The sequence below is a fragment of the Rissa tridactyla genome, chromosome 7, assembly GCF_028500815.1.
Source record: "Rissa tridactyla isolate bRisTri1 chromosome 7, bRisTri1.patW.cur.20221130, whole genome shotgun sequence".
Classification (NCBI taxonomy): Eukaryota; Metazoa; Chordata; class Aves; order Charadriiformes; family Laridae; genus Rissa; species Rissa tridactyla.
Window position 1 is genome coordinate 18,791,209 of NC_071472.1, and position 25,630 is coordinate 18,816,838.

General features: G+C 40.0%; 1 protein-coding gene across 2 annotated transcripts in view; it reads right to left on the reverse strand.

The window, feature by feature from the left end:
- Positions 1–2,326: 2,326 nt before the first annotated feature.
- Positions 2,327–25,630, reverse strand: part of ITGB6 (integrin subunit beta 6) — a 66,761-nt gene continuing 43,457 nt past the window's right edge. For both annotated transcript variants that reach the window (XM_054207714.1, XM_054207717.1), the window contains 8 exons: positions 25,162–25,251; positions 20,059–20,193; positions 19,154–19,571; positions 17,988–18,210; positions 15,326–15,423; positions 10,401–10,520; positions 7,642–7,808; positions 2,327–5,933 (listed from right to left, as the gene is read on the reverse strand). In XM_054207714.1, coding sequence (XP_054063689.1) covers positions 5,832–5,933; positions 7,642–7,808; positions 10,401–10,520; positions 15,326–15,423; positions 17,988–18,210; positions 19,154–19,571; positions 20,059–20,193; positions 25,162–25,251 — 1,353 coding nt within the window. In that variant the 3' untranslated portion in view covers positions 2,327–5,831. The remainder of the gene's footprint in view (positions 5,934–7,641; positions 7,809–10,400; positions 10,521–15,325; positions 15,424–17,987; positions 18,211–19,153; positions 19,572–20,058; positions 20,194–25,161; positions 25,252–25,630) is intronic.

Here is a 25,630-nt window from a genome sequence, read left to right on the forward strand (position 1 = left end):
TTCCAGGCTATTCATCTTTTTCCTCCTTTATCTCTTTACAGTCTCAGTATGGAAGAACTTAAAATTTAATCTAAGTTGATTAAATCAGTAACTGCACAGAAAATCACATAAACTGAACACGTTCAGACACTTTTGCCCTTATTTTGGAATAAAGATTAAGTAGATTAAAAGCAGTACGATTAAAAGTGAACGTTGTCTACACAGTTTTCGTGTGGATTATCCAGCTCACAATAAATTCCTAGATTTATTTTGGACTGAATTTCCTGAGTGCAGGTAGTGGACAAACCCCAAGGGACAGCCATTCCACAAGCTCTTTTGGGATGCTGACTAATCATCCACAGTAAATACTATGTTCCGTGACAAGCATCCCTTTGTGATAAAGCTCTGTATCTGCCGGATTCAGAGAGCGTCAGAAGGGGAATCCAAAACCTGCAGCCTACGGGAGGGAGACGTTGAACTGGTTTCTTGCAGCTGCTGTCCCAGGCAGCTTGAAGCAGTAGCTGCAAGTAAGTACTCTAGGATGAACACGAGAGCTACGGCTCACTGTAAAATCAGTAACAATTCAAATTCTCTTGCTTGACCGTGGTTCATTTGATTGCCACATTTGTTGGCTCATGACACGTTACCACAGAGGACTTTCTCTCCCTGCAGACGCTGGTAGGGGGGAAGTGTGTCAAATGGTTTTGTAACAATTCGTTGATTTTAAGGATTTCTAGGACTCTTAGCCTGAACTGCTTTTTTTCTGGTTTGATATATGTTCAGGCTTAATTTCTCCATCACCTTTGAGATTATTGGGGAATTTGCTTTTGTTTTTGTTTTTTGGTTTGGTTTGGGGGTTTTTCCCCCCCTGTTTGGATTGGGGTGGTTTTTTTGTTGTTTACTTCTTTTTTTTTTTTTTCATATCTGTCCTTTTTCAAATCTACCGTATCCTAAAACAGAAGCAACTGAGGGTTTTTTACATGGTAATTATACTACAATTATAGGTTTGATTTTTAAAGTCAGTTGAAAGTTTTAGAGAAAGCAAGCTTTAACCCCTCACCTAAGAAGATCAACAAGAGATACAATTTGCGTTTGAACTAGACTTATTAATTTTAAAGCCTGAAGTTGGTGGTACACACTTTTCCAAACACAGTTAATATCCAACTGCTGAACACTAAATAGGAATTTCCTGTTTCTTCATACATAAAGGCCTTGGGTTTATTTACACTTCTACCTCTTCTAAATGTGGAAAGAGTAATGAAAAAACCCACTGTTGAGAAAAGTTACTGTGTGGAAAAAGGCATTTGAAAAAATGCATCATGCCTTGTGAACTTCATCTATCCGAATACAGAAATGTCTTGAAATGATTTTAAAGTTCTGATTGGATTAAAAATAAATAAATTCTAGTGTAAATAGCATGAGGAGGGGAGAGGTTGCAATGAAATCCAGGTTTTTGTTCTCTCTACTTTTGCATGATGACTGGTAGAAGAGAGAGACTGAGCCAGCTTCAATAAACAAAGTTCTCATCTACCAAGGTCTTTGAAAAGCCAAAGCCTTTGTATTTGTCTGCAGTACCTGTCATTATTGTGCTCGTGTTGCTATCTGTCAATATTGGCTGAATATTCCTAAAAACAAACAAATGTATAGACTTTTAGGGGTAGAATACATTCCAAATTACGTGCGATGAGTATACATTATGCAATTGTATCAGTTTTAGTTTTCACAATTCACTGTGAAATGCAGGAGAACATGATCTTATTTTGTGCCCAGAGAATACAACAGACTTAAAATACAGTTCTGTCATGGGTGCAGAGGAACATTCCCTTCCTCAGAGCAGGAAATTAGCAGACATCAAAATACACAACGTTTCATTAGAGGAAAAAAAGGAGAGGTAACTTGCAGATTAAACAGAAAATAAGCACTTTGCCATGTAGTTCCGAAACGATATTACTGCTGTTACACTTACAAAATGAATGCATCTTTAGCTTTAAGCAAGTTGTGCAATTTAGGGATCACTGTAAAAAAGAATGCCACATGTAATAAATCAGAGTTGCAGAAATGGGTTGCTTACAGCATTCATCTATTAACTCATTTCCTTGAGAAGGATCACAAATAGAAGACAATCCAGACTCGTTAAATCTCATGCGCTGTCTTAAAAAGGGGGGAGAGGAGTTACAAAATAAGCTCTGATTATGCCAAAGCATGAGAAATGTGCTAAGGTTAATCAAACCATGTGGAAAAAAATGATAAAGACACATGCTGAAATGGAAAATGAGGAACAATAAAAGTATATGAAAAAATGCATTCAGTTTTACAATCTTTATTCAAAGTTAAGCAATTCCTTTTCTACAGAAACAAGTTGTGGCAAACAGACAAAGATAAAAATTATCTGTCTTTAATTTCAAATTGCGTGTGATAGGTTTTGTGGGGCAATAGTTCCCTTATGCCCACTGCAAAACAAACTTGGATGTGTGTATAAGGTAGACAACACGTGGAGAGTATTGCACTTGACATCCGAGCCTTGGTTCCCAGGCTCTTTACCCACAACTTATATTACACAATAAAGTTGAATGAAGTCTGAACATATACAGTACAGGTTAACGTGAAACTTTTACAAATCAAATTAAAATTTATCCATTTAACATTCATTACTGAAATTACCATTCTACAGGTTGTAGAAGATACACAAATACTATAAATTTGCTAATGATTATCCTTTTATTTAGTTTAACTCTTCAGTGAATAGAAGCATTACTATCAAAAATGTTTTGGCCACTCTCAAGGTCCAGCCTCAGGTCAAAACAATATTCATGAAATCAGCAGAAAGACTTTTTCATCCCACTCACCACACAAAACCCCACTCATAATTTTATGGAGAAAAAAAAAAGGAAAAAAATGAACTTTGGTACAAATGCTACGAGATAAAAACGATACAGTTAATAAAAAAAGATGAACACAACTCTTGTTTCTAGGGTGAATGCCAAGTAAGATCTTGAAAGTTCTTGAAATCTGGGGCTTTAGTCAAAAATTACGATCTAAATTAATGCTGTTAAAAGAATGGCTCGTACGAATGAGCCTGGTTCTTGGATGTCCCTCAATAACAGAGACCTTCCTCACCAAGCTCTTCTATTTTCTCTCTTCTGATGAATTCTTCCTTATTTGAATGATTTCCATCCTGACGATTTTGAAGGTGCACAGAACATTTATAGTACAGTCAATCACAGAAAGGAAATGGGAAAATTATACTGCCTGATTTCTGTACATCTTTTACAATTAAGAAGATTAATTGGACTGTAAACATTGCCTACATACCAAATTGGGTCTTTGCTGACGATTAGAGGATGCAAGCGATAGGAAGAGAATGAGTAGCTTTGTGAAATGAAATCTCCTGTAATAACAGGGAATGTAGACCACCAAGTGTTTGATATGAAATACGAACACCACTTTGTTAACAACATCTGAATACTGAAATGTAGTTCAATATTGAAATGGGTGACCTAGAGAAGAACCCTAATATTAAGCAGGAGAATCAGCCTTCTCAGAAACAGAACTTAAAAGGTATTTAATAAACAGTACAGATTTTTATTACTTTAAAAGTAATTTAAATATTTTCATTTTTTTTCAGAGAAAGTTTGTCATTTGATAACTTCTACATGAAAAACAAAGAAGAGTAACAGATAATTTACATGGGCTAAATCCACATTTCCCTGGGCCCTTAGGCAATCCTGACTTAAGTAGAATCTGAGACAGGATCCGGGGGCCAGCTTTGCCTCCTGTGAGTTTATCCGTGTGCCAGGAAAACAGGATTTGGTCCCACGTGTAACTTGCACTGACATCTGTGGGAGCCTAGTGGTTGGAAGGGGTTGGAAGTGGGCTGGAAGGGCTGCGGATGCAAGCCTTTGTCTGTGCACAGTTCCCACTGTGAGATGTGCAGGAATACTGAAGAGTACAGATGCGAACCTGTAATTAATCTGTTCCAGTCTAACGACAGCCGTCATTTCCTTCACACTGCAATCTTTTTGAATGTAAAACGTGGTTATAGCATCGCCTTCTTCCCAAAGGCATCTGATACTGTTTATTTCTTTTTGCACAGAAATATATTCTATAGGTTCTAATCCACTAAAAGACAGCATTAACCAGTTTGTTTAAACAAAACAATCTTTGTAAACGAAAACTAATAGTTTCATTGAAACTAGATCCTCATCTGTAGCCATTGACTCCAGTAGGCTTTGGATCAGGCCCTAAAACAGGCATGGGTCAGAGCTAGCTAATAGATCAGTCTCGCATCCAGGAGCTGCAGAGGATATAGAGACTGAAGTTGCACAGACTTTGTAAATATTTATTAGAAAACAGACATCAAGTTTTTTAAATCAAGTCCATGATTTACCATAGGGAACGTACATAATTGTTTGTCTGTGACTGTGTCAATGTACCTTTGGTTTCTACGTCGTCTTTTTTAAGTACATTCATATGTACATTTTGACCATCTGTTCCAGAGTACTAAAAAATGCAGAGGAAAAGTGATATTAAAAAGTAAAGTAAATTATTGTTAGCTTAAAAGAGCCTGATGTTGTAATTTTTCATGCCAGCATGTTAGCTGATGTTGTCAGGGCTTTTTTTTTTTCCTAGTGCTGTGCATGACAACAGCATTACAATTTAAGAATTTATGGCAAGTCTTTAGTAACAAGCTAAAACTGAGACTTTAAAATCCTCATTAGTGTTATAGAAATGAATATGAAATGGAATCCATACATCTATTTGTTGCTTAGTTTAAAAAAAATTGCTGAATGCATTATTTCACACGTGAATAAATGGTTTGGCTGCTGGGCATTGAAAGAACCTCACAATTTTGGATACATCAACAAAAGAGTACTGTCTTTGTGTGTGATACTGAGTCTTTGTGTGTGAACTTTTCCCACATCTAAAGAGCTCCTGCAACAGTTCATGTAATTGTCCAGCATGCGAGGTGTATTTTGAGTGCCTAAAGAGGACGTAAATGGTAAAATGCAGTTCTGGTAATCCTCTGGTTTAAAGTTTCTCCACTAGAGTCTCTAATTTACAAATATTCCTCTTTTGCTCTGGATCCTCTCTACTAGAATTTAGAGGAAAGAGAAAAAAAAAAAAGGGAAAAAAAGCAGGCTATGCCTGTAACAGAAAACAACTCTGCATGTGAGTAAGGGATTGGTGTAACTTTCCCAACTTTCCCTGAGATAACCCCAGGGATCAGGTTCTTAAAGAATATCAAACAGCAACAAGGACAAGGAAAGAGGGGGAAAAAGGACAAGGAAGAAGAGTTAGAGAGGAGGTGTTTCTCTATACCTTAGATACACAGAAGATAGGCAGTAACACTACTTGTTTTGATGAAAAAGTATTTGGTGACACAGGTGATATGCGGAACCTCTAACCTCAGTAGCTTAAGCAACATTCATGAAAAGGTATCTTTTTAAATTTAAACCAGCCCACCAAATAGACTGGTACAAATACATTCCTAAACACAAATATATGGGATTGTATTTATGAACAAAGCAATATACAATTCATTGCATGTACCTAATTTCACAAATATAGGCTTACATATGATAATTTTTAATCCTCAGTATTGATGAGAAAATTAAAAATATTTGTGATGCTATTTGTTTAAGATGGGGGGCTTTAATATTAAAGTTGGGGGGGAGGGGTAATATTTCTAGTAAACTTTACCACTATCTATAGTTTTCCCAACACAAGATATATTTTCTCTAACAGATGATTATACCACTGCAACGTGCAAACACATACCACATAACCAGCTGAGAAGAAACAAGTGCTTTTAGACTTCCTGCCGGTAAAACTAAGTTTGTAGTGTCGGAGTGCTAATAGAAATCTGCAGCCATGGGCCCTTTTTGCTTTTCTTGGTTCTTGTAAGTTACATTTTTAAAAGTGGTTGTTGAGCCTCTGTACAGTGGATTTGTCTCCTAAAAAAAACAAGAACAGAAGAAATGGAGTCATGCAATATTTAAATATTTAACTCATCTTGCCATTGCTTCAGCTGCAAGCAGATGTAGCCACAGACTGCTGCCTTGAGCGCACCTCTTCAGCGAAGGGATCATTTTGATCCATCATTCCTGACCCAGTGTTATGATGCAGGTCGTACATGCACCAGCTGGCACCACTCGGCTTCCCAATGTGCAGGAGAAGATGGTTTGTGCTCTACTTTGTGAGAATCTCACTCCAGACCTCTGCCTGGCCCAGCAATTCATTCCCAACAGCGGGCGATGCAGGCTGCCCATGGAAAAGCTGACACACATCTCACAAACCTCCCGGCTCAGAGAGGATGTCCTCCTCCTATGGGTTTGTCTATAGACATTTTGAATCCATGCAAACATTTATCATCTAGAATACCTTTGGAAATAAATCCTATGCCTTAACCAAGCGTTGTGCAGTGATGTTTTTTGGCTCCTTTGGAGCCTGCTATCTCACCGTCCTTGTATAGGAAAAGTCAGTGAACAAATGTCCCATCTTCAGTTTCCCCAGTCATAATTTTAATGTTCAATATCACACTCTCCTCCAGCTATTTCTTTTCCCCAGTGGGGACTTCTGGTCTCTTTGTACAGAAGTAATTTCCTACCTTGGTCATTTTAGAATAGCCTTCAGCAGCTCACTTATATTCCAAACGACTGAAATTAAGAGAGGTCTACATGGGGCAGCACCAACCAGTCTAGGGTCAGGAACACGCTTCCCTTCGTGTCTGCCTCCCAGATTAGAGTAATGTGCATCATCAAAAACACGTTATCAAATATTTCCAATATAATTTGTGTATCAGATGTTGTGGTTGGGCCATTCTAAAAAAACAGATAGCATCTCAGTGGTGAGGTGTGACTTGTCACGGTCCTCTTGCTTGAGCCCCACAGACTACCATGTCCTGGGAGAAGGGCAGGTCCCACCTGTGCTTTTTATCCTGGCCTCTCGTCATTCCCTTCCCGTCATTTCCTCTTGCAACAGAAAAGAAAATTTAAATGCTTCTATCAAGTTTATCCTTCCCTTTTACCATATGTAACTCTCTCAAAGGATTAAGAAAACATTCTCAAGTGGCCTTGACTGTAAGTAACTGATTTTTCCCGTCTCAAAAGCTGAAAGGCTGGCAGTGTCCATCCTTGCAGAAGTGTTGCAATCACAGGGCTTTGTACGAGAATGGAGCGGGTGAACAGCAGCCTGTCCTCCTGACAGCCCCCAGAAACGCTTACTCAACATGTTTTTTTTTCAAAGACCCTCAGAATCCTTAAAACTTTTGCAGAAGAGCAAAAAAGTCAAGGGCAGAAAGGAAAGAAAAAAAGGAACAAACGGTATAAGATTTCATTAGACAGACATACGCAAGCTATAGATAGAAGATAAGGCCTGAATTTCTCAGTTTCTCTGTCCTTTTACCTACATTTTAGACAGCTTACAGTCATTGTTCCTCTGTGTAAGTGGAGAAAATTAAACCAGGAGATTGAACCCTAGCTATTTTTCATCACTAAAAAAAATTAATTTTATTTTGTAGAATACTAGAAGTAGTGAAAATCTACCAGTAAAATCTACGAATTTAAAAGAATGAAACCAAGACACAAATAGAATTTTAAAAGCAATTGTGCATCATGCAACCAAATTAAAGAGCCTCATATAAAATGAACGCATTTCACATACCGTTTGCCATTTCACTTTTGATTTTTCTGCTTCAAACTTGGCCACCTCTTTTCGGTCTTGAACTGACACCAGTAATTTCCATATACAAAGTAAAACAATGCCAATGAGAAGGATGGCAAGGGTGACACCCACCATTATCATTGGGATATTTGGAAGCTGTGGGCAATCTGTGGAAACAAAAAGAATTATGACTATGGATATCCAATCAGTAAATTTTAGGCAATTAAAAACAGCCAAGAAGCATGCCGGGTTTCTCATACGGTGGGAGCTGTGCATGCCTTTTCCTTCAAGTCTATATTATTTTCCTCCTGCTACCTGCTGTTGTGGTTTAACCCCAGCCAGCAACTAGAACCACGCATCCACTCGCTCACTCCCAAGTTGGGATGAGGGAGAGAACTGGAAGAGTAAAAGTGAGAAAAAACTCCTGGGTTGAGATAAAGACAGTTTCACAGGTAAAGCAAAAGCCGCGTACACAAGCAAAGCAAAACAAGGAATTCATTCCCTGCTTCCCATTGGCAGGCAGGTGTTCAGCCATCCCCAGGAAAGCAGGGCTCCATCACACCTAACAGTTACTCGGAAAGACAAACACCATACCTTCAAACATACCCCCCTTCCTTCTCCTTCCCCCAGCTTTATATACTGACCATGATGTCACATGGTATGGAATATCCCTTTGGTCAGTCGGGGTCAGCTCTCCCAGCTGTGTCCCTCCCAACTTCTTGTGCCCTCCCAGCCTGCTCGCTGGTGGGGTGGGGTGAGGACCAGAAAAGGCCTCGAGAGCTTAGCTAAAACTAAAACCACCAGTGCACTATCAAATGTATTTCTCATCCCAAATCCAAAACACAGCGCTATACCAGCTGCTAATAAAAAACTTATCTCTATCCCAACTGAAACCACACCTGCTAAAGGGTTTGTGAAACTGGCTGAAAAATAGTGCATTAAAATGTTTAAAAAATCAGTTGCTAACTTCTTCCACTGCTCTTCTACTGTGTTGATTAGCAGCTGCTGGATACAGGCCCAGATTCTGAAAAGTTAGAAAATTATTTTCAAATTTGTGTCATTATACATCTAAAAAGCAGGGCTGAGTTGACAAGATTATAAGTTTTACAATGTTACAGCTGAAGCTGTACTTCAACTGACTGATATTCAGTGTGTTGCAGAGGAAAAGACTCTACTGAGATCTGTACCAGAGTGAAGAGACCAACGATACTGAGAAAAAGGAGGAAACTGCATTTCGCCCGTGAAAACAATGAGAAAAAAATTCCATTACACTTGCTGAAAAGATTGAACTGAACCATTTGAAGGAATTTTGCATTTCAAGTTCTGCAATAAATTTTATCACACAACATTTCAGAGTCAAAAATAAAACTGAAGTTTTTGTTTCGCCAAAACATAAAGTTTGATTCTTGTAATATGAAGAAGTATTGATCATGAAAGTCACTGAACGCTATTGTTTTACCAAGTTTTCTGCTGAATCAGGTTTAAGGACATTGAAAATCCATTTTGGTCTCATTTGGCTTACATGAATTGTATTTCACATTACTTTTTTGCTTGATGTCATCATTTAACTAATTGACGGGATTTGGCTTGAGCTATGAGTTAATGCTCTGGCTACTGATGCTGTCTTGACTTTGGTTCCATAAATGAAACCAATTTCTAGAGCATTATTGGACGTCTCATCTCCGGTCACGTTCGCATGCATCACAACCACCACGGCACAATAGTTTCAAGGCTCAGGAGCAGAACAGGAGATGACAGCGGAGCTGGTTATTGCAGAGTTGTGGGAGGGCCACTACACATAAGTTAACAAACTGTGCCTTGCTTACAATATTCCTGTCACTTTTTTTTTGGATCTACTTAAAATGCATAGTAAATGTATTTAATGAAGAGAATTTTTTTCAGCGGTTTACCCTTAAATTCTTGAGCCTTAGGGGTGTAGTTTGTAAACTACCTTTTGTTACAACCATCTTTGCTGTAATAGTAACCTATATAAAACCAGACCACTGTTCTTATGGTAGAAGCTGCTTTTCCTGTGCAATGAAATCACTTTTGTTCTCACAGAGAAATGCCACACAAAGGGTTAACAAAATAAACGCCATTTGTGCCAACAGAACAAGGCTGCAAATCTACATGGCTTTCCCTAAAATATACCTTACAGTTAGCACCAAGAAACAGGGTGTGTCCAAAGTAAAAAAAAAAAGGAAAAAAAAAGGTTTTTATTGCTTGGAAACTAAACCGGCAGCTGGAAAGTGGTGTCCGTGTTCTCTCCTGTCTTACGTGATTAAGAGTTTTAATGAAAAATCAGTTATGCAAAATATTAAAAACTTAATAATGTTACAACATTAAGTGTAATTATAAATATATTTTAGAATTTCATCAGGCCTACCCAACCGGACAGTCTTTTGGATATTTGTCCCTCTGTGAAATACAAAGTGAAAATTTCAAAGTGAATTACAATTTTCTCGTGTAATGCAAAGGACATTCGGTATTATCATCTTAGAACTGCACAGGGTGTTAGAAAAACTAACTTACTCTTGCAGCCCAGGGATCATTCTGCTCATCTTTCATGAAGGGCTGAGTATTTATCTTACTACCACATAAAATAAATACTCGAGGAGGTGCTCTTTGGGCTGGGCAGAGGAGAGCTACGAACACAAGGAGGTGCAGTGTTGCTTAAAAGAGCTCAGCTTCTAGATAGCTCAGCCTGCCAGTATTTTTAAATTAGATTTCATGTAGGAAAAGCAATATTTACTGCTTACCTTTCTGTTCTATGCTATGAATGACTGTCCTCCCCTGTTCATCCATAGCCAGTAGAAATGTGGTTATACATTCATTTTCCCACTGCAAAGAGCAGGGAATGGATTTATCCTCCGAATAATCTGCAGAAGGAGGGGGAAAAAAAGTCATTCGTCAGATCAAATGAAATTTAATGTGTAATAACAAGAGTGACTGCTGGCATCATGTTCGTCACAGCCTTGCCTGTGGATGGTAAGGAGTGAAAAACGAAAGCAGAAATACCTTAGAATTTCTACTAAATTTAACAGCTTTTCTTCCACCCCAGTTTTGTTTTGTGTCAGATTTTTTACTCATATTTCCCAAGAACTGATCCAGGTGTTGTCAGTCTGCACTGACCACCTAGCGCACCCTATTAATCTGGTGTACTGTGAATTTCAATCAATTGGAAGTGCTTGCAAGACACTTCACTGCCAGCTGTCTAGGAAATTTAATAGTCCCCAATTATAGGGCAAAGTAAACAGTATGTTCTCTTTGGTTTACAGCTACTCCAACTGTGTCTAGATTATGTTTCAGAAGTAGATATACATACATCGAACAGCAATGGATATTGTTAAAAGGGCTGCCATTTATTTTTTCCACAATATCCCTGTCATAGATTAGTGCGTCCAGTACTGCCGCAGCAATAAATATAAATTAATAACAGAAAACTGTGATTCTGGGATCTTTTTAATGTGATTCCAGGGGAAGCAGAGAAAAAGTGACCTGAGGTGACAGTCTGCCACAGTTTATTTGTCTCTCCATTTAATGTAGAGCTACGCAAAAACTTAATCCATTTTTTTTTTTCCAGATGATTCCTAACTGGGAAATCTTTTCTGCTGAGAAAAGCTCATTCAAAGGGAATGGGGAGACAGGAGGAAGTTGGCTGTGAGGGATGATATAAAACAAATAAGACAACTGAAAATTGAGACTACGGGTCCAGAGCCAGAAACACCGTAATTCGGAGCCTGACCATTATATAATATTTTTACAGAGCAAAAATATCCAACCCTATAACTGTGTGCAATTATATCTCTGTGGCTGAATGCTTGTTAAGTTTCCATATAACCCATGTTTTAAAGAGCATTGGAAACCTAGGTATGCTTTCAATACATTTTTAGTAAAACTTCTTAGGTTTTTATTTTTAGAGGTAAGAAAAACCAGTAAGCTTCTCAAGCATTTCTCTGAAAACCATCATCGCTTTAACCTCTCCATTATTTCTTACCAGTCAAAAGTCTTACTGAAATTTCATAAGCAACTGCGCTAAAAATCTTAAGTCCTTAAACTTTAAAGAAGACTAATGAAACATAAAGTAGGAATCTCACAGGAATACGGATTTTCAAGAAATCCATGGCACATAAAAAAGTAAGTGCTCGCTCTTTTTTCTTTTTCTTTTTTTTTTTTTTTTTGCATATTGCTTATTATCATAGGTTTGATCTTATGGAAATGACTATTAAAGACCATAGAGAATGTAAAAGTATAAATAGTTGACTGCTCAGCAGTCCTTTTCTCTGCTTGTTTTAAAGTGAGAATCACATCTGGTTGGATTTTAATGGAAACACACTCTTGATTTGTGACAATTTTGCATTTAACCTGTTGCCTGTCCTTGGTGGCAGTGCAATACGTTACCTATCAAGGTGACAGGCAGACAAGACTTGCTGATTTAACGAGATTTGTTTTTGTTAAAAAGACTACAAACTGCAGACTGAGTGTACTCAATTAATGGCACTCAGTGCCAGGTCGCAATTCCAGTAACACTGTCACAAGTTTTGCAATATTTGTTATTTCCCAACGCGTTTAAGCAAGCAGACCCGAAGAATATTGGCTTGCTATTTAAAAAAAAAAAAAAAAAGAAAGAAAATGGTAGTTGTTAGCTGTCCTGCAGGCAGAGAAAAATTTGCAGGCATATGCCAAATATCACCCAGAATGCAGTAACTGCAAATATATTAGTTATTTTTAAATTGTAATTTTTAATGTCATAATTTGAGACCAAGTGGAACACAAATCTGATGGTGTGCAAGGATGTAGAAATGACAGCAAAGATGGCAGTTCAAGCTATTCCGAACGCAGCTTATGCTTAGTATTTTTATTTCTCTGATGCTATTTTTAGGATGAGTGATCACTAAGAGAAACTATTGCATAGATTATTTTCAGTTCATCAGCACAAAAATTTGCCTAGGTAGATAAACTCCTGTAATTTACACCTGAGTAATTTTCTCTGTTCTGCAGGGAATCATCATACTTTTTCCGCTTCTGCCTCCAGCCTAATTCCATTAATTTCAATGGTATTTGATATCACTGGAGTCACACTGGAAGAAGAATTGCATAACGGTGGCAAACTGGATCCTTGAAGTGTAAAAGACTGTTTCCTAACAGATACTTAGATAAAAGATTTTTTTTTTAAAAAAAGTCTGTAAATTTAAAGGTTGTTATGCCCTTTCTTGTTTGTCTTTTGCTCAACACAATGCATTTTCTTAACAGTTTCATCTCACTTTGGGTCAGAACAACAGAGCAGTGCTGATACAGAGGCTTATTCAGGCTCCAGCATCCACTTTGCTGCTGTGCTGGGAATTTTTGTGGTGTCAACACTACGGGGTAGGAAAAAACTCTGTTCCTCCGAGAAAAGTGTAACTGTCCCTGTTGGGCTTGTGGTGCCCTGTGGCCAGGGTGGTGGCCGGAGATGCTTTTTAGGAACGGTAGTTCCCCCTGGGTAGCCAGTAGAGCAACAAGGGCTCCTCATAGTCCCATCTGGCAAAGGGGGAATCAGCTCGATTTAATAGTCAAATATTAAAAATGGGTGAAAACAAATATTCAAAAGCGTTGCCTGCCATGGAGATGAGCCCAGTAAGTGTGAAGCCATCAGCACCTCCAGCGCTGCCGTGTCATCCCTGCCGGATCCCCAGGCGGGGATGCCGCGTGTCCCGCTGACCCTGCGGCGGGAGGAGAAAGCCCCGGCACCCCTGGAGCCGAAGCAGAGGAGGCTCAGAGGCTAAAACAGGGATTCCGGGAAACAGGAAAAGGTAAAGCCTGCACTTTTTTTTATTGCTCCACAGTTCCAGTCATTGAGTTGCAACATACGCATGCAAAAGGGAAAGCAAATCTTTGAATGCTAATGTCTTATTTAACCTAGAGCTATTTCTAGCTTTCAAAAAGCCTTGAAGCATTAAAGAAACTGAAATACAAACCAGAAAGAAGCAGTATGCTACCATATGAAGTTGCGTAATAAGCTGTCTTAAATATTATGTGGTGGTCTAGTTATACCACTTTCAAAAATTTTTTCTGTTGAGGTAATACAGTTGTGATTTTAAGATTACTTTTTTTATTAATATTTTCAAGATTTACTTTTTTTTTCCCCTCAGGACTTCTTAATGAGGCTACCTCCATGCCAAAACCAAACTTTTGTGCTATTACACAAGCATTTTAGATTAAACACAGTTTACAACATCTTCTTTTTTTGTTAATTTTTAAAATTTTTTTGGAGGAGTTTGGATGGGAACAGTTATCCAGCCTTCACTACAGCGGTGGCTGTAACTGCTGCAAATAAACTTCAACTCTAAAGAAGTAGCTGACAGTCCTAACCAGGGAAGCACAGGACACGAAAAAAAGGAAATAAGCAGGAACAGGAGATGATGTTGTCATTCTCCTATTCCTGTGACCTCTGTGTGTGTGAATGGAGCCACAGAAGGCACTGTTCCTGTTCAGTATTCATAATATTTGAAAGGAGACTGTCTTATACATTCCTAGCTACAGATATCTGCCGTATGGCAATAGCAACCTGAAAATTTCGCTAACTACAGAGATACAATAAAAGTGCTCATATGTTTTTGAAGCTTGAAAAGATATATTTTTATATTTGTAAACATACACTAATGTCTGGAAAGTGAAAGCATAATAAAAATTTTAATAAAAATACAAAATTAGAATTAGTTTTCCTTACAAGGGCAATATTTGCAACTTTTAAGCTCTATATTATGGAATAACGTTATCAAAGCCAAAAGGTGTAGGCTTTGTTGGAAAGATGTGTAACAGTGAAATTTGTGAAAGCTTGCAGCTCTGGATGGGCTCCCATCAGTTTGCAGGCACAATCCTTAGGTGTCCATACAGCAGTCTGCGTTGTCGTCCTGACTTTTACTCTTGTCTGATTTAATGCTTATGTTTACATCTGTGGTGTGGATATAATGCACCTATGTCCTGCCTCGCCTAACAGTCGCGCTTTGCCATAGGACTGGTGCTAGGGTTGCCATTAGAATAAACAGACTGCCTACAGCACAGGCAAGCACCTTCCTCTACAGGAAAGAAAAGGACTTTGATGTAGTATTTCATTTAATGTTGTATTTTTTTTCTGAGGATAATTCCTATTCCAGAAATTCCCATTGATGGAGAGCAGTTTTGAATTACAATGAGTAACTGAGAGAGGTGCTTAGCCTTTAGGATACTGGGAGTGTCTCAATAAAACCTGACAAGAAGCTGAATGTCTTTGCCGCAGGTTAAAGGTCTGTGTCTAGTTGCCGACTCTAATCAGGAGTCTGCATAAGGGCTGGAGTCAGGTTTTGCTTTTCCACGGTAAAAGAAGCCACCCTGGAGCTCATGGTGCAGGCTGACTTAACCTCAGGGGCTTTCATCAGCCACTCATTTGCAGGGACAGGTATTTATTAAATTCTGTCCTTTCTTACATAAACTGATTAGAAAGTAGGTGTGATCCAATGAGTTAATTAAGCTGGAGGGGTAATACCAGCCCTGATCTGCATTTCCCACTTACCACAGAAGAACCGTAGACAGGCAGCAATTGCCTTATGATCCCTAAGATAATTCCACAGCAGAAAAACAAGGCTACTTTCAAATACAAAACTACTGCAAGTGGAAACTATCTCTAATCACGCACACAGAGAAAAGGAAGATCAAGTGTACAAACCTTCTGCAGTGCTGACAGTTGCATCAACCAATTTGCATTTTTCATTGCATTCTCCTGGTGACTTGTCATCGGAAGCCAAGTGACATTCCACACAGCTCCTGTGGAAAATAATTCAGCGGCTCATCAATCTCTGCCTGTCACAAAGCAACAACATAAAAGCCAGTACGTATGCATCTGCATTTTAAAAAGAAGCTAAACAAAAGGTCTTGTGCTATGGATACAGTAGTTCTCAGAAATATGATAGGTACGGCCACCAAAAAAAACCCCAACCCAACCATAAAAAAACCCCAAACACCTGAATAAAGGTATTGTGGATAAGCTCTCTCTTGTCCTCGTTTCTCTCCCAGCTTACTAGCTACCAGACAGAACCCCAGGCAACATTATTCATGTAGGTCTATCAAAGACATGGGGTTACTCACACATAACATTAGTTTTCAAAAATAAATATTCGTAACTAAGCTCACACGAAACACCAGCCAAAGGAATGCCTATCAGATGAACAATATCTGAAACTGGCTTCAGAGAGATCAAGCTGGGGCACCTACTATAAGTCTTCCTTTGTTGAAAGTCTATTGAATAATGTATTAAAACACTATTCAGGTGTCTCAACAGATGTCTCTTGAATGTGATTACTTGTCTCAGGAATTACTTACTTGGATCCTAATTATAATAATATACTAATGCAATTTATCGGAAAATTATTTACTTTATTTAATGGTGGAATGACTGAAATATTTAAAAACACAGAGTCTAAACCAATTCCTTTAGAAGTCTCTGAAAATCTTCCCAGAAATTCAATGAGGATTTTAATATATCCAGAGTTTATTCCTGGAAAAAGGAAGCAATGAACACAATTCATATATGAAAATTTTTGATGCGAAATGTATCTTGCTGATTCTTCACAAATAACTTCAGCCAGATTCAGGGGCTGAGACTCTGTGAAGGAGCCTGAAGGACCGACTGCTTAAAGAAAAGAACAGAACTGCAAGAAAACATCCCCAAAAGTACTGGCCGTCTCCTGTCGCATTGAATTACATATATCCATTAGAATATGATGAGGCTGCCAAGATTATCTTCATGGGATGGAGATGACCTTATCACTCGCTCTGGAGATGGTGAATAGTAAAAGCGAGTAGGTAATGGGATAGCCTCTATCTCATGGAGACAAATTCAGTGTTGTTGGTGGTTTTGTCATATTTGCCATGTTTCTTATACTGCCACTCTTCTTCTGAGCTGCCTAGCCATTAATCTCCATCCCCTCTGACCTGGTCTTTCAGCTCTCTCGGTTACCCTAGCTGGGATTCCCAATGTTCTCTCTCTTTTGGCTTTCCCTGACCTGCATTTCAGCAAAGGAAGACACTGGAACAGAGAGAAAAGATCTAACACTGCACACAGCATACATGTTTAAATAGACTAATGTAATGCCCATCATGTAACTTTATATTTCTTGTTCTCTGACAAATGGAGCAGAGCAAAGCAGCAACATTGTCTTTCATGTTTAGAGCAGTTGCATGCCGAAGTTCTCTTTGCTTGAAGCTTTGAACAAACTGTTTGGCTTGGTTTTGTAGGTCCAATTTAGCACTAACATAAATGATGATTAAATCGCATGCCATAGAATAGCTTCTCATCTCAGATACAGTGTAGACTGCAACGACAGGCATGAAAATATAGTGGTGGAGAGCTGGTGTGGGAGAGGAATGGGCCTCAACTCTAAATAAGCAGACATGAATATAGTCATGAAACTTTAATGCAACTTACTGACTTGGAGCTCAGCAAGCAAAACCAGGGTCATTAATAATGTGTATTCTGTGAAGCCTAATTCAACTTCTAGCTTAAATTTCTGCGGAAGCCTGCTCATTTTGGGCTGACTGTAGCCCTGCAAGAGCTCACATAACACAAGCATAAGCATGCGTGTACTTAGAGCGGTCAGCTTTGTGTCACACATGGTTTTGGTTGCTTTTCCTACCATGCCCTGTAGCATACACCACGCATCACGGCAGGAAAGCTACATAAATTTTGTATGCTCAGTGAAGAGAAGACACTTCACCATTTACAATCAATTTATCATCAACTTATACGTGACATACAGCTACGCACTGATTTCATCCCCAGACTATGAGACAGTTTATCACAGTTGGGCCCCTTTAATTCAGCCAAGCTTAACTGAATTTGGACTATGAATTTGCACATGTGTAAAGCTTGAGCAGACAGTGTGACCTTATGAATTCATACGCATGAGAATGGTAATACAAATGCCAAACTTTTCTGTGAGTCCTCATTTTTGCTGTAGTAGCTATGCTGGGATGTTTTTATTCTGTACTGTGGACTGCAAGGAGATTCATCTGTATTTGTCTGACGTTATCGTAGGCAGCCACCATTCTGATTAGTTGTACAGACAGGGGCAGCAGTGGAAGTGTGATGTTTTACTTCTGCTGCTTGTAGGTGATTAAATTGTTTTCCATAAAGTTCTATTGTACGCGAGTAATGCTGATAACTGGTTGATGTATGAGGTACAACTACCTCTCTCAAAGGGCGAAGAAGCTCTTGGGTTCTGGTCTGTAAATCCCATTTACGGTAGCGGCAGTAAGCACCCTGCTGAGGCAGTACAGGAAATAGATACCTGGATGACACAAACGTCAAAGATGTAAAACCAGCACATTACCGCCTGGAACTGCAAGGGTCACCGCAGAGAGGGCATTTTTCACACGTTTGGCCTGAAGCCCCCGGGTGGGTGCAAGCGCACGACCCGCAGACGCATTCGCCTCTCCCACTGCACAGCGTCCCATCCTCAGCAGTGCAAGCGCTGGTGTCAGTCGTGCAATTACAGTATTCACCAGTCCATCCACTGTGGCACAGGCATTCCCCACAGTCACAGTCACCGTTGCCTGCAAAAACATTTATTATACTTTAAACTGGTCTCTGAATAAGAACCTGAATGATGGCCTTTAAAATCATTCTCCTTAACAGCAGATATTTTCCCCTCTCCAACTCTTCCCACTCTTAAACATCCTTCTTCCTCCCCCAGCATTTTCAGATTTAAGGGAGGATCAAATTTTCGCTTAGGCTGGCTGTAAGCCGGAGCAGCTCCATTCTCTTCACCGGAGCCCTCCACACAGATCTTATCTCCCAACGGGGCACAACCTAATGGGTAAGTCCTCTTTCATTTATAGCAGCATAATTTCAGCCTGTCTATTCAGCACATTCTCATTGCTGGTTCCGGCCAGTTTAATGCTATTCCCATTTTTTCAATAGGATTGCTTCTGATTTACAACGGTGTAGCCCAGGTGAAAAATTCTAAATACAAGTTCTCAAATTCTGGTTGTATCTCACTAAGATAAACCAAGAATCATTGAGGTTACTGGGTTAAAATTACAAAAATAACAGAATTATCCTAAAAGTGATTAGTTGAGATTAATTAATTAAGATTTTTATGCTTTGATAGTCATGTCAGAGTGAAACTGTACACTGGCGCCAGTATACTTACCTAAACTTCCTTGGAGCTAAAATCACCTACAGCCATTAAGTCTGCCCCAGGGTGATGGCAGCTGATACGCTCCAGTAAAGCCATGCCAACTGAGACTAGCTACGGAGTGGTTCAAGGTGCCTCATTTTTAAATTTGAAAACAGGGTTAAAAGTTGTTTCCTGTTTTAAGTCTAAAGATCATTCAGAAATAGTAAATTACACTTTATACAGAACTGATTGCGAGTGATGATGAAAATGATGATTCAAGATGATGAAAATGTAGATTCACAAGCTGATAGCTAAGAATGAGACAATAAAGCTCTAAAATGCAGACACTAGAAATAGCATCAAGGGATGGATGGTACCTCCACACTGGAGCCCTCTGTGCCTCACACAGGAGAAGTCATCGCACTCGCAGCGTGGCCCGTACACCTTTCCGTAGAGGGATGGGTGGCAGACGCACTGCCCGCAGTAGCAGTCGCCTCTCCCGCTGCAGGAGCTCTGCTCTGCCGAGCCCTTGCAGGAGCTGGTGCCCAGGGAGCTCTCGTGGCATTCGCAGTGCGGCCCCACATACCCTGGGCTGCAGACGCACACCCCGCACTCCAGCGATCCTTTCCCCTTGTTGCATTTTGGGCTGTTCTTCTCAGCCTCCGCCTGGCAGCTACAGCTGCATTGGGGATGAATTTCCATTTCCAGTGTGTCACTGAGCCCCACTGGTTTTATCACAATATGCCTTCTGGTTTTTTCGCAAGAGGAGAGGCTCACAGTCACATTGAAAGAGGCCTGGAGGAGAAAACGGTGTCTGTTCAGAGCTGCAGCACACGTAGCTCTGCAGGGTGCTCTGGAAGCACATGCAGAGGACAGAAGAAGATCATAGAATGGTTAGAGGAAGGGACCTTAAAGACCATCTTTAAGGGGGTTGGAACTAGATGATCTTTAAGGTCCCTTCCAACCCGAACCATTCTGTGTTTCTATGATCTAGTTCCAACCCCCCTGCCATGGGCAGGGACACCTCCCACTAGAGCAGGTTGCTCAAAGCCCCATCCAGCCTGGCCTTGAACACTTCCAGGGATGGGGCAGCCACAACTTCTCTGGGCAACCTCTTCCAGTGTCTCACCACCCTCACAGTAAAGAATTTCTTCCTAATATCTAATCCTACTTTTTTTGTAACTTTTTTGGAGGAAGATTATTTAATAAAGAGCAAACTCTCTACCTTGGTGTCCTAAATTCACTGGACTTCATGTCTTTTGAGAATTTGTTCTTTACTTACCGTGTCTCCCACTTTCACATGAGAGCATTTCCTCTGACGTGGAAAAAGGGTCCCATTGTTACAGATGGCTGTGAAAGAGAGATTGAGACCTTCCGTGTCTCCCAAAACCTCCAGCTCCACCTCAGACCTCAGCTCCTAAAAGAAAAAAGGCGTGAGATGAATGGAATGATAACACTACCAAGTACTGCTAATGCTCCACGTTTGTGTGACATGGATTGTAACTTATTCCAACCTAAATGGGAGTAAATTCATGGGTTTAGCACTTTATTTACAGACTTCTGTATTGAAAGAAAAATGGAGAACAGGCAAAACAAAGAAAGTGCCGACAGAACCGGCTTTCAGTGGAAAGCAATGGTGGTATCAGTTTAATATCTGCTATCACAGGGCTTATTTCCTGCCCTTGCGGGAGAATAAATTCAGTCTTTTATTAAATCATCTTTCATCGCTAAGTGCTCTGCTGACTGATACAGGTTTTCCTTTAGCTCTGGTCTTACCAAGGAACAGATTTGTGTCCCTGACTGTATTGCTCACACTGGGCTCTTCCTGATTAACCAGCCTGGGGCAATATTGCTCCCCGTTTATCTCTGCTGGTAGAATCAAACCTCACAATTTCTCTCACGGCAGGGCAGGCGTCGAGCCCACTTCTGCCCCAGTGCGGGGCCTTCGTGACTGAGCTTGATATTGCCAGGGCCAGAGCCAGGGCCAGAGCCGAGTCCCACAGTGAGCTCCTGCAGCCGGGGGCCTCGCTCCATTCTTTTCTTCTCCCGGTGGAAATTCCTGCTTCATGAGCTGTCGGTTCTCTTTCAAGTTGCATACAGCAACATACTCATTTCTTAAATCAATTTGTTCAATCAAACTTTCCTTTCTTAAGCGAAAAACTTACTTCCTGAACTCTCTCATACCCAGGGTTTTATATTTAACTCTCTAAAATATTTTATAGCAACTGCGCGTACACAACTTATCCTTAATCCAAAGCCTACGGCAGACCATAAGGAAATTCCCTATGACTTCATCGGATTGTGGATCCAGTAAATGGAAATTTTCAAAAGTACCTTAGCAATTGCTGAGCACAAGTCTCACCGACTTGCCTTCATGCTCTTACGAGCTTAATTGCTTTACAAAATACCCCCTGCACTTCAACCAGAGCATGAGCACTTGCTGACCTTACTTCAGTGAGTCATTCCAGTAAAGTCACCAGGATGACTCACTAGAGTAAAGGTCTGGTCGGGTAAAACCAACTAAAAGTAGAATAGGTATAAACCTGCATAGCCAGCAACTCCTCGTCCTTTGTACGTGTCCTGGATTCCCTGGAAATTTGTCTTAGCATTGTGTTTGGTGGGGTATTTTTAACGTCTTTTCATTTGTAAAACCTTGTCAGTAAACCAAAGCACTTCCAGAAAGAACGGCAACATGTCGTGCAAGATGCATTCAGGCAACACCCAGAAGTCTTCCCAGCAGACAGCCAGAGCAGTGAAACTGCACTGGGCACCAGGTTGGTAACCTTGGTAGCTCTGGATGTGTCCAGTTTTCCCTTCATATTTGTTTTAGAGTTTAGGTGCTTATGTTGTTATTGAAACAATTGAGAGATTCTTAGAAAATAATTTGTTTCCAGTAGTTGGTCTCTCGCAAAAGGACAAAATATAGCAAAACTCTAGACAAAACTGTGAATGTTGGTATGCGCTAACGTGACAGGAAATATCACCAAATAGTCCCTCTTCCACCAGCTGCGAACCTACAAGGCTCAAAGGGAGTGCAACCGTGAGAGAAACTTAAATGCTGCTGAAGACCAAGTCATAATACTTTGAATCCTGGTGCCTGTCCTGGGTCATTATGAACCTGCCTTGCTGTTGTGAGACGGCAAAATATGCACCTTACACCACTGAAAATGAACGTATAAACTGTGACAAACTCCAGCTTCTTAGATCTTAATATCTGTGAGGACTTCTAATGGTATTTTAAATCTACTAAGCTGCCTGCCCATACTTTGGGGACAAATAGCAGACAGTTTAGTGAGCTTTAAGCCATTCACAGAGAAACATTTATTGTTCAAAAATTTTCCTGAGTGAAACAACAGACAAAGCAGTGTTACAAACTTGTGCCCTGGTGTTACCTGTCCCGTTTTAATATATTATTTCTTTGGTCTTATTTCCTGGAAGTGAAAAGGTAACCAAGCACTGGAAAAAAAGAGTGGAATTCTTCTGGAATTTTAAAATCCTGGAATAACTTTAATCAAGCGGCCTGATATCTGTCACCATGCAATTTAGCCTACAGCTCTGCAATACAAAGTTAGGCAGAATTCAATGTTAAACAAAGCAGGCAGAAATATGCTTACAGAAGAAAATGAATCATACTTGGAAAGAACACGAGAACTCCTTGGAACAAATATTTTGACAGCTCAGACTTTCTTAACTTGCTTACTTCCTCTCTGAAGCTTTTAGACAGCAACACATGGTGAATGGTATTAGCAAACCTTGTGTTTGTACAGCAAGCAAAGACTCAAAAGCACTTTAAAAGCATTAAAAGATTTAGCCTAACTCTACACTTGGGTGGCAAATAGTTATTTATTCCTTTCTTGTGGGTAAAGAAACAGAGATACCGGGCATTGAATTACACTGCTCAGAGTAACATGAAAGGGTTGTGGCAAAAGCAGAGTTAGATCTTCTGTTTTGCGTGTGATTTTTAACCCTCATTTCCCCCTTCCCAGTGCAAAAAAATTCAGATGACTTCACTTATAAGGTGGTTTTCAGTGTTTCCTACTTGGAAGATTTTCAATCATGAAGCAATAAAGCGGGCCCCGGGAAACGTTGAGTGTGCTACGTGTTGCTGCTTGTATACTTTGTACATCTTGAAATACATGTGGGATTTTAAGAACCGATGAGTAACTCTGGTGCGTGGTCCAGACATGATGTGCCTGAACGAGGACACGACGAGGTATGGCCCCAAGGCAGGAGCACCGTTCCTGCAGCCGCCTTCCTGCTGCTGTGGGATGGGAGCGAGGACCCAGCTCAGAGCCCCCTCCAAACCCTGCCCACAGCACGGCTGAACCCGGGACCAGCCGAAACAACTCAGGAGCTGCACCAGGATCACCACTGACAGCTCTGGGAGGTGATCTGCTCAGCACGCAGCAGGTAAAAAGCCAACAATGTCCTGGGTGTCATGAGCAAGGATGCTGAGAATAAGACAGAGGGCATCGTTTTGCCTCTGTATAAACCTTAGCGTGCCCTGTCTTGCGTACTGCAAGTTCTTCTGGTCTCCACAGCTCAGGAAGGACTCATTGCAGTCAGGGAGAGTAAAGAGAAGGTCAGCTAAAGTCACCAAGGGGATGGAACAGCTGAGCAGAGACTTAAAAGGCTGGAATTGTCCAACTTGGAGAGAAGGTTGAGGGGTGGAAGGTGTCTGAGTGATAAAATATTATGAAATCATAAAGACATGAAGATAAGGTGAAGGTGGAGCTGTTATTCCCCGAACCCTGCAACACCAGAACTAAGGTGCACTCAGTGAAACTTCAAAGCACAGGGAGTAGTTTAAAATATGAAAAAGAAAAATGTATCTTGACACAAATTCCTTTTTGAGGCAGGAGGCAATGGAGACTGAAAATATCAGCAAGACCAAAAAGGAGAGTGGAAAAAAAAATAAATGTAGACAACAGGTAACCCTAGGGGGAAGAAGCGAGGATGCACTCTCCACCTTTCCAGTGTTCCAGCAAGGCAGAAGATGCCGTGACACTGCAATTAGAGGAAGAACCGTTCCACACTTAACACAATGTTGCAGCAAAGGCAGCAGGACACGGCACTGGGACAATTATTTTTTGTTTTTTCGTTACTCACCAGACAACAAAATGGTATTTCAGCTGTTAAATGTAGGAAAGTCTGTCTATACTTTAGAGTGCCAGCCTCAAGAAGTCCTGATAGGAACCAGATGCGACTAGCAACAGGTCAGACTCCAGAAGAGAAATCCTGGTGCCACCGAATAGTTAGCAATATCTTTGCTCATGTAAAAATTTTGCCTCGTATTTATTAAGATGTGTAGACTCCCAAGATTAACCTTGAAGTTCTTTGCTTATTTAGTTTTCCATAGGATAGACAATCTTCTGGTACCTTGTATTTCATTTAAAAAACTGTAACTCACCAATTGTATTGCTTTTATAAGAGTTATCAGAGTTAAAAGAATTAGGTTTGCCTTCCTGTCATCAAAATGAAAATAATTTCTGGCATAATGATGATCATCTCATTCAGGTGATAGACGGAAGAGCAGAAAAAAAAATAGGGAAAGAAAGAGAAGCTCTTTGCAAAGAGTTATTTGGCATTGTAGCCAACTGGTAGAGCAGGTTTTTAACAAAAAGGGGCTGAGACGGAAGAGAGAAATCTATGGTATATCAGCATATATGTAAATTGATATATCTGTGTGAAGACATGTAAAACTGTCTAAAAACATTCCCCTGACAGAAGAGAACCAGGCAGCCAGGATGCATTTTACAAATAAAGCTCTGAAAAACAGTGCTGTGTTTATCTTAGTGCCATCTTCACAGTATTTCTTGGTATTATCTCAGCAAACCCATTCAAGTCTTGGTATTATCTACACAAACCCATTTCATCTCCTGCGTTCTGCATTTTAAAAAACTCAGAACAGCCTCACAGGGGCAGCATCAAGTTGCTAAAGCAGAGAAGAGCACTGAGCACAAGATTTTTTGGGGGCTTTTTTTTGCCCAGATATTCCTGCAGAGCAACTGTACATCTGCTCCGGTGACAGCTACGGATGGGAAGAGGGTTGGGTCCCTGTCGAGGTGTTGAACGGGAAGACCTGAATACCTGTATTAAAGAAGACTTAAGAGTAGGTATGAAATACGGGACTATGAAGAAGGGAAGACAGATGAGGCACTGCTGTGAATTTAGCATTCCAGCAGAACTAAGGAATGACAGAAGGTTATAGGAATTTTGTTTCTGTGCTCACTTCATCCTCACAGTGAACAATGCTTTTCCTCTTAAGGTCAGCACCTAAGCATAAAAAGTGATGTTCTTGTAATCAGTGCAGTAGAAGAATCAAAGACACTTGTTTTTACCAAACTGCAATAAAATATAAACATGCAGGAAGAAAACACCTTACCTGATAAGCAGCAATGATCAACTGGAGAATATTTCCAGAATCCTTCTGTAGTCGTCCAACCGTAGCTCCAGGAATAAGCTTTGCATAGTTCTGGGGGAAAAAAAAAAAATTAAAAAAAATTAAAACATAAAAAAAGACTAGGTGACATGGTAGGTGACAAAGAGCCACCACCTGAAAAAGAACGAAATATATTGGAGCCAACTAAAACAAATAATAGTGACATTTTCAGATGTTCAGATGATTGCAGATTCAATGACACACGTCCTGTTAAAAAAGTCCCATGGAGAAGCGCTAGTTTCACTGCAAATGAACGGGACATATATCGCTAAATCACTTCCGTGTGCTTGCAAGTTTGATACTGTAGTATTTTTCAGCTATAATTTTTCAAATTTAGAATAAAGATACATTCTGTCAACGTTTGTGTTTTCTTCTAATAAAAATAACCCAAACCAGATTCAGCTGCTCTACT